The 10,000-nt window shown below is 43.4% G+C and overlaps 1 protein-coding gene across 1 annotated transcript; it reads right to left on the minus strand.

The window, feature by feature from the left end:
* Positions 1 to 1,245: 1,245 nt before the first annotated feature.
* LOC139665822 (H(+)/Cl(-) exchange transporter 4-like) lies at positions 1,246 to 8,795 on the minus strand. Its single transcript, XM_071544822.1, is given in 9 exon segments — positions 1,246 to 1,466; positions 2,185 to 2,583; positions 3,316 to 3,364; positions 3,366 to 3,503; positions 4,456 to 5,001; positions 5,579 to 5,659; positions 6,420 to 6,626; positions 7,687 to 7,809; positions 8,646 to 8,795. Coding segments are annotated over 9 exon segments (1,914 nt in total).
* Between the last annotated feature and the right edge of the window lie 1,205 nt (positions 8,796 to 10,000).

Below are 10,000 nucleotides of genomic sequence, written 5' to 3' on the forward strand. Positions count from 1 at the left end.
CCATATTACAAAAAAAGATTAAAACTAACACTGAAACTAATAAAAACTAAACTAAAACTAAGCATTTTCAAAAAATAAAAACTAAACTAGCAAAGCCACTTAAAAAACGAATTAAAATTAAACTGAAATTGAAAACAAAAAGTCAAAACGAAATAAAAATAAAAACTAATGAAAAATGCAAAACTATAATAACCTTGGTCAGAGGTCAGAGGTCAGGGATGTTAAGAAATGGACTGCCCTACTGGTATGGAATGGTAGCCTAGACCAGTGGTTCTCAACCTGGGGCTCGGGACCGCCTCGTGGGTCACAAGGTAGTTTTGAGATGATTTATGAGAAAGGAAAAAAACAGATTTCTTCTATACAAATTTATTATCGTGTGTATTTTTTCCTCATTTTTCCTCTAGATTTAGATTTTTCTGAATACTGAATCGTTTAAACCTTCTGATAACTAATCAAATGAAACAACCTGAAGAGGGAAAATCATTCTTTGGTTGAACTGTTCACCACCAGCATCTCTTTGTTTTAACGGGTTTCACAAGCCAAAACAGGTTGAGAACCATTGACCTACACACTGCACAGTGCTTTGAATGTGCATTGTGTTGTTCCACCACATGAGCGCGCCAATGTTCACTAAATACAATTCTATTCATTCAGGATAAGACATTATTTGAAAAATATATAGGTATCTATTTTTTTACATTTGGAATTGGTCCTTTTTGGGCTCAAATCATATTTAGTTGACAGATTACACTGTATGGAACTTTTGTCCATTTGGTCAAAAAAAGTGACATTTTGATTTTCTAATAAATTTTGTTACAGACATAGAAAAAAAGTGTGTTCTTGATAATAAATTATTAGAATAGCTGATTTAAGATTTTAAATTTTTCTCCGGTGGTATTTTGGATCGACTGCATTGTAGATATCATTTTTGAATAATCTGACCCTGTTTGGACTCATTGGTAGCAGCAAGATAGGCTGTTATGTCTTGCTAAAATCTGTTTTTGTGTGTCTTGTGCTCTTCCTCATGTTTATCCTATATCTGTTCTATGGTTGATTGTTGATCAGTTAGATCTAGTCCTTTGAGACATGCTGTGATAAAATCTATATAAATAAACAAAGTTAAACTTAAGCAAGAGGCTAGCAACAGAGCTCGCCGTTCCAACCGACAGCTGACTCTGCAGCCAATATTCTCTGTGGGTCCAAGTACTACAGGTATGGAGGAGACAAATGATATATAGGCAGCTCTTACCCGCTCCTGGTGACCAGACACTGGCGGAGGCCCAGCTTGCGGAAGATGTCCACCACGGTCTCCATGGGCGTGTGGTCGGTGACGGTGAAGGGGCTGAGGTTCAGGATGCGCCGCAGCTTCAGCGGCTGCGGGTTGCTGGCCGGCAGCTGCGGCGCGTCCTCCGTGAAGTAAACCACCGAGCTGCTCACCACGCCGTCCTGCTTCTGACGGGCGGTCTCTGCGGAGGGGAGAGGGGGGGAGGGGGGTCACAGAATTGAAGGAATAAGAATAAGAATATAGAAAAGTATAATAAGAACGTACAGGGATTTGTCTTGGTGATGCTCACAACACATAACCACATGAAAGACTCTAACTTTACTGACTTATTTCTGTACCTGACACTTCTCTATCACTCAGGAATATGTGTTACATGTGTGTATGTATGATCGATTGTGTGAAGTGACAGTGGCGTATGTGTGTGAGAGAGAGACAGTCAGAGAGAGCGACTGAAAAAGAAAGCACTAGCAGGGTATCTGCAGGTTTCAGAAAGTCCAATATAAGACTTTTAAACACCTTTTTAATGCAACTTCAAACAGACTTTACTGAGGACAAATTTTTAGAACAGAAACAGAAAGCTGAATCCCAAGGTTGCTCGTTTTGTTTTTGTTTCTTTTGAAGTGAAATGCTTTTATAAGGCCCTTGGGTTATTTTTGTTTCACCTGCACAAATTTGTTTTTCTTTTCTTTCCATTTTCTGCAGTTTATGATTGATATGATTAAACTAAACTGACCTGTAAAAAAGGGTAGATGTAGTAGATACTTGACCACTGAATCCTGTCTCTCTCTCAGCTTTCTGACCGTCTCAATAAAGACAAACAGAAAGAAAACAGAAGACGTATCCCCCATCTCCTTTAATACACTAGACTCATTTGAACTGACCGAGCGTAACTAACTTACTGATGGCTAAGGTCAGATCCCTGCGCTGAACGAAGCCGATGAGCCTCTCCGACTCCCGGGACACGACGACGGGGAAGCCGTTATAATCCGTATCTTTGATCAGCGTCTCCACGTCTTCCACGGTGGTCGAGTCCTGGGTGAGGACGGCCAGCGGCGGCTCGCTCCGCCTGGGCCGCATCACGTCGGTGGCCAGGGTGCGGTGGGTGAACTCGTCCCGGACGTCCAGGTAGGGGTAGCCGTTGAGCTGGATGTGCGACTCGTAGATGCCCTCCTTCCCGAAGGCGTCCGCCACCCACTTGCTGGTGACGGCCGCGGCCATCAGGGGGACGATGTACTCCAAGCCGCCGGTTAGCTCGAACATGATGACCACCAGGGAGACGGTCATCCTGGTCACCCCGCCTAGGTGGACACGAGCAGAATCATCAAGGGCAGCAAAGGTAGAGGAATTTGTCTTGGTATCATGGGTGCAGGGAAATACTGCCAACTAATCTAGTAACATAAGTACATACTAGTAGAAAGAGCAGGACCTCTCATTCAGAAATAACAGTTTTGTCCCAAAATGAAAAAGCCACCACTGGAAAAAGGTGACAGTCTTACAAAATGATTGATAGCACAAAATGAAAACAAAGTATGTCCCATTTTAAAGGTTAGCAAGTAACTTCAGTTCTTGGCTGACAAAATTATAACCTTTCTTTTTAAACATTTGGCCGTATTTATATGCATATTTTAGAGATGGTTAATGATGAACTGCAGGAAATGAGTTGTTTCCAAAAAGCATATTTAGCACTTTAGTTTTAGTGAACTTGAACTTGAACTTGAACTTGAACTTGAACTAGTGTTATACTCTGCAGTACAACAAAAAATAGGATCAAAACAGGGATGGACAGGGAACCAAAACCAAAAATCCCAGAACCACCACTGCTACAACTATTTTAGGGGAAATACTGCTTGTTATTAGAAGGAGAGAATGCACTGAAAATTCAGCTGTATTTTCTTGTACAGAACAATAAACTTGAACTTGAGAAACTATTCCAGTTTAGCTACTGGTGCTCTAGATCTCCACCCTTGTAGACCCCATGTAAAGAGACGCTGCACTGCAATACACAGTATGGATGGATGGCGTCCGCTCACCCAGACAGGCGGCGGCTCCCACCATGGCGTAGAGTCCCGGCGTGACGCAGGTCTGCGCCGGGCCGGCACCAGTTCTTGAAGATGATCCAGTCGTGGTGGTGGTACGCCATCTGCTCCACGGCGATGCCCACGATCCGCCCGGCGATCGCCCCCACCGCCATGCTGGGAATGAACAGGCCGGACGGGATCTGGGACAGCAAGAAATTACCACCGGTGAATTATGGTCACACCTAGTAAGTTTACCTATTGTATCAGATGCTTTGTAGGCAACCGACCTGGCTCTATTCTAATAAAACATGCAATTTGTCCAGATGAAAGAGTTAGTTTCCTTCCCTGATCAGAGGATTATGCTTTATTATCTGTATGGAAGAAATTTGTTTTGCATCTCATGCTCTAGCAAACATAAAAAAACATACAGCATACTGTTACCTCAAATGGTAAGAGCAGACACACTAAAGATATGTTTGAGAAAATATTTAAGTGGCCAATAAGCTGCAGTCTGTTGCAGTTTGGAAGTCAATACTGTAAAGTGCAGGTTGTTTGCCTCAAGAAATGGCAAATTTACCTACCTTGCCTTCTTTTGAAATTCAGTTAGGGCTGGGTACTGTATTTTATGGATCTAATTCTTTATCAATTCCCTTATCAATTCCTACTGTATACATTTTCAGGGGTAAAAGACTACATATAGTTTTAGTGGAGTTAACCTTGTTTTATTACTCAAGACAGACATTGCTGTGAAGAGTTACTTTTGTCTCAGTTACTTTTCAAAACAGCTAAGGCACATGTGCCATAATGCCTTACTTTAGAGAACAATATACAGGAATGAGTGAACAAAAATTCACGTAACTGGAGATCAACATCACAGAACAAAAACAAAATAATTGCCCCCGACTGTATTTACCACACCGAAAGGATCAAAAAGGTACCGAAGAAGCATCCCAGCTGTTCAAAATGCTTAATGATCAAAAAGAAGTATTGTATTGTTATCCTTATTGTTTAGATCTCGATACCCAGCCCTAAATTCAGTATTGCAATTTTCACTGTTTTTTGCTTAATTCTGCAGCCCTAAAGGGAAAAGCAAAAATGTGATCGCTTTCTAGACGATTCAAATTCTCCCCCTCACACCTCTCCCGTACTGACCTTCATGCCGAAAGTGAAGATGGTGATGACGATCTTGAAGACGAGGGCGAGGGCGAGCTGCCACAGGGCGTTGTAGACCCCCGGCCCCGCCGGCCGGTCCGGGATGTCGTCCACCGGCCGGCTCATGTTGGGATTGTTGACGTAGTCGCAGAGCTGGGAGGACTCCAGCGCGCCGCAGTCGTTGAAGAGCTCGGAGATGAGCTCGCTGGTGCTGCGGCGGGTGTAGGGGTTGGGGTAGGCCAGGACGGCGGTGATGCCCGTCACGGCGATGACCTCCAGGACCGGGTACTTCCCCAGCTGGGTGGTCTTCCTCCGCCGGCACCAGGCGATGTTGGCCCGGATGAAGAGGGTCCCCCAGAGGCCGCCGAACACCCCCAGCAGGATGAAGGGCACCAGCTCGGCCATGTACCAGGGCGTGTGGTACTCCACGTAAAACAGCACCAGGCGGCTGTTGCCAAACGGGTTGATGGAGCGCAGGGTGAAGGCGGCCACCAGGGCGGCGAAGAACGAACGCCACAGAGTCTTCAGGGGGAAATAGTAGCTGACCTGAAAGAGAGGAGAGGGGTGGTCAGTGTTAGAAGAAGAGAAAATCAAGCTAGGGAAAGAAGAAAAGCAAGAAAGAGAAAAGTTGTAAAAGAACAAACGCAGCAGGATCTAAAGGCGGACATGACGGTTCACCTGGAGGAGGGAGGAGGAAAAGATGGGGAAAAGGCTGTTAGAGGAAGTCTCCTGGGTCTTCAGCTCACTTAGAGAGAGAGAGAGGGAGAGGAAGAACGAGAGAAGACAGGTAATGGAGGAACAAGAGATCTTCAAAGCAAAGTAGTAACCTTACTAGAGAGAGAGAGAGGAGAGACAGAGGGGGGGGCAGAAGAGAGAGGAAAGCAGGAATCACTACACAGGGTTTTCAAAGGGAAAGTCACAGCTCATCTAAAGAGAGAGGAAGAGGAGGAAGATAGTTTGATGAAGAAGCAGCAAGGAGTCTTCAGAGGGAAGGAGCAACAAACCTAGAAAGAGAGGAAAAGGATCAAAGGAACCATTTTGTATTTAGTTGCTGAGTGCAGCTTTTTCATTACATTATTCCAAGTGTGTGTGTGAGTGAATAAAGGGAGTTGTGTATTCCTACCTCTTCCAGACTGAACAGAACTCCTCCAATAGGCGCCCCAAAGGCCACCGACACCCCCGCCGCTGCTGCAGCCGATAACACCTGCAGGACACAAAGGAATTAATATTGATAAAGGTAATACTTTATTGATCCCCCGCTGAGAAATTGTCTTTTCTTTCCTCTTGATGTAGGCCAAAAGTGGCTTGGCAAGAAGAAGACAGATAAATCTTCACAATAATAAATAATATGCAAAATGACACTGGGGTTGACAGCTACCAATACGGTTATCAGCACATCCCTACTCTTTGATCATAGTTCTTTGTATAAGCCCTTTAGGGTTTTTTTCTGTGTTACATTTTTGATTTTTCTCAGGGTTTCTACAGGTTGCATAAAGCCAAATTTAAGACTTTTAAGGCCTTTTTACTGCTGCCTGTAATTGAATTTAAGACCAATTAAAAAAAAGAAAGTAAAGTAAAGAAACAAAGCTGGGAAAGCAGCCTATTACTGACTGAACACAGCTAATGAAAGTCCTTAAACTGTACATGGGTAAGATAAGAAAAAGGACTAGGAAATGAATAGTAAAGGGACATGAAGTCCAACTGTTAAGTAAATCAGACAGGATGTATATTGTACTAGTAACCCTGTTCTGTATTAATCTGAGAGTGGACCATGCAGCACAAAGAAACCTGTGATTGCTTGGTGAAACCTCTAATAACTGTATTTAAGACATCTGACTAATGTTTAAGACTTTTAAAAAGCCAGCAGATACCCTGTTTCTTCTTGTTCTGGTGTTTTATCACTTGTGTGTTTTTCCCCGCTGAGCTGAACACCACTAACAGCGACAGCTTGTTTTGCGGCGTACCTCCCGCCGCTTGCCCTCGTTCTTGCTGTACTTGGAGAAGAGGCTGCAGAAGAGGTTTCCGCAGCAGCAGGCCACGTGGACCAGAGGCCCCTCCTTCCCCAGGCTGAGGCCCGACGACACGGCCAGGACCAGGGTGACCGTCTTGATCAGCAGGGTCCACTTCCCCAGGTAGCCCCGGATGATGAAGCCGCTCAGGATCGTCTTGATCTGCACAGTGTCAGTTTCAGAAGGGGGCAATGAGTACGAGTTTTACTGTCCCATAGCACAAAATTCTAATATATCTGGAGTTGTTGATGTCTTGCTAAAATCTGCTCTTGCCTACCTTGTGTTTTTCGCTATGCTTGTCCTTTATAATTTTGTTCACCATTGATTGTGTTTAGTTAGATCTAGCTAGACACATTCTCTGTAAAGTCCTCTGAGACATGCTTGTGATATATAAATAAACAAACTTGACTTGACTTGACTTGATCAGCACCGATGATTTATCAAAACTCACTTTCTGGCCCCGTACTGTGTTGGAACAAACACTCCCCACCCACTGGAATTTCAAAACTCTCATACATTTCGTCCTCAAGCCAAAGAAGCAAATTACATGTTTACAAGAAGTTTTATGACTCCAGTATTTAGCAGGGTGACGTATTACCTCTTCACTAGACGTTTCTGCTGGATCTCTGCTCTAATTTGCTAGATTATTCCTCTCTATTCAATAAATCTGACTTTATTATTCATGTCAGTTGCAGCCCCCACTACCAGCTGAGCCAAAAGCCACAGATAGAGGGCGATAAAACTCACAGATAACTTATTTAACTCACTGAAATCTCATCATTCCTAAAACACAATTGCTGATATTTATGGGTATACCACCAGACATGAAATACATGCAAACAACACAAAAAAACCTGTGTAGAGAACAGTCAAGATGGCGCAAAGCATGACCAACCTACATCTACTGTATAGGTCTATGTGTTTGTGCACAGTTTCCACTTTAAAGTCTGAAAAATACTTCTTCAGAAAATGATTTTTAGACATTGCAGATTCATTGTTAATTATTGTTATGACACTTTGAATAACAGCCAATGATATTGACATTGTGTGTGTAAAAGTCTTTTCCCAAACTTTCTCATGATTTTTGTGTTGCCATTCTTTAAATTATTGAATAATGATCATTTTCCTTATTTCACCATACTATAATGCACACATACACACCGTCTGACCTGCATGGGAGCCTGTGGAGTGTTTTATATTAATGAATGGTTCAAGCGCTCACCTCCGGGATCCCCGAGCCGCAGGCGTACGGAGCGAACACGCGCACCAAGGATACGGCCAGGAAGGAAAACAACAGAGCCCAGAGAACATACAGGAAGTAGTTCAACACGTACGCTCCAGCTCCCTGCCGAAAAATAATAAATCATGAAATGTATGACAGGAGCAGCTCCTTGGGGTCCCGACAGCTACTGGGGCATTTGTTTAAACTGATTTACGCAGTGTTTCCTATTAGCAGCGCTGCTAGAGATAATGTGAAATTAAAATTATCATCTAAAACTAAAATTATTGTCGTCCAATTCAAATGTTTTAAAAGTAATGATTAAAAAGATTACTATTATGATTAAAAACATTTTTAGCACTACAACCTCAACTTGAAACATAACTGAAGACCAAGCAGCGACAGATATGGGACAGAACTAAATTTAGGCCCCACAGCTGCCTAAATTTACAGAAAGAAATGCTGTTTTCATCATTACTGGATCTCAGTTCTCCAGAAAATATGCACTTATGCACTGCCTATGAAACTTGATCTTTATTCTCTTTTTATGCATTTTAATTCTTTATTTGTTCTCTCTTCTTATACACTTTATTTAGTCTTTTTATTTATTTTTTATTAATCTTATCCTGTATTTCTTATCTAATGTCTCATATACCTTGTGCAAAGCAATTTGAATTGCCTTTGTATATAGAGCTATAGACTGTAGATGTATATAGTACTATAGAAATAAACTTGCCTTGCCTTTAGATGTATCATTTATCATTGTAATGAGTGAATGCAGTACTCAGACGAGAGAACCAGTCTTGCTAAAAATAAAAAGCATATAGGCCGATATATCAATTATCATAAATTCTCCCAGTTATATCGGTATATCGGACCTAAACATCTCATATGGGTCGGACCCTAATGGATAAGTGTGCTGTCCTGAAACAGGTGAGATTTAGGTGAGATGCGGGCCTGACCTCGGCGTGTCCGGTCATGAGCTCCGCCCACTTCTGCCACTGCGGACACTTGTCCCGGTCGTCGAACGTGGTCTCGTTGGAGGTCCAGCAGCACTGCTCGTGGCTGTACCAGAAGGCCGACAGACACACGCCCTCCTTCAGGTCCGTCATCCAGTCCACCGCCAGGTCGATCACTCCGGCCAGCGTACCTGAGGAGGGCAAAGGAAGACCGGTAACCGCCGACACTTCTCCTGAGGTACGGTTAGCTTCCATTTGTCCTTCTAGGCCTCCGTAGTGCAGAGGCTTTGCTGTGTGTTATTTACAAATGTGTTGAGGTTTCTGTCGCCCTCTAGTGGTATCTATGTATTGGGTCTTTTAAGGGCATCTGTGCTGGGCACCAAGTTGCATGAGGATAAAAATCAATCCATCCACACTCACACAAACACAGGAATCCTCTCTACAGACATTAACCTCAGAGGACATTAACACTCATGTATAAAGACCTTAAAGACCATTCCCATTCATACATACACACACACAAACACACACACACACACACATACTCTGATGATGAGCGGAGAGGGTCGACAGCTCCAGCCAGTCAAGGGCAAGCGCTGAACACAATGTGCTGGCCGATGGTTAGTAACCATTGGTTGCACACATACAGTCACACACACACACACACACACACACAAATATACCTCTCTCCTGAGCCATAGGTGAGCGGGTGATGGGAGGGTGGGCTCCATCTGGTCCATTCCCAGGGGTCTGCGGGGCCATGGTGGAACCTGCAGAAACACATGAAGAAAGAAACAAAGACGTGAAAAACGGGTGATCCACGTGCCACTGCACTGGGGACACATTTCAGGGCTACACCGCTGCCAAAACAACCTACTCTTTGTAACAAAAGCTCTCATTTTGGTCACAAATGAAAAATTTCAGTTTTTTTATTCCAAATAACAAAGAGGGCTTTTTTTTTTTTTTTTTTTTTAAAAGGTTTTGTTTGAATTGAATTCCCTTCCTCGCATGAAAGCGAGGTCAGTAGAAGAGAGATTGGCATTCGCTTCCCGTCCGCCTCTCTTGAAAAATGAAAGAAACGGCATGAATTGTTGTCATAATAAAGGAATGTAAAGTTGAAGGACCCCTTTCTCTCTCTCTCTCTCTGTATTTCGTTCAATGGCACAAAAGTTGTGCGGTTCAAAAGTTGGGCGGCGAAAGGTTTTGTCCCCCTTTGTGTGACAACAGCGGAATGAAAAGAAATCAATATCAAACAAGTCTGACTGAGGTTGTTCTGGCTTTGTTGGTTGAGCAAGTCGCTGAGGTTGGGAGTGGGGTGTGGGGGGGGGGGTCGATTCCCACTGTGCCACGCCAAAATA

The sequence above is a fragment of the Centroberyx affinis genome, unplaced genomic scaffold (genome assembly GCF_046629955.1).
Source record: "Centroberyx affinis isolate AG114_WGS23_722 - 3 ecotype Tasmania unplaced genomic scaffold, CSIRO-AGI_Caff_v1 ptg004678l_1, whole genome shotgun sequence".
Lineage (NCBI taxonomy): Eukaryota > Metazoa > Chordata > Actinopteri > Beryciformes > Berycidae > Centroberyx > Centroberyx affinis.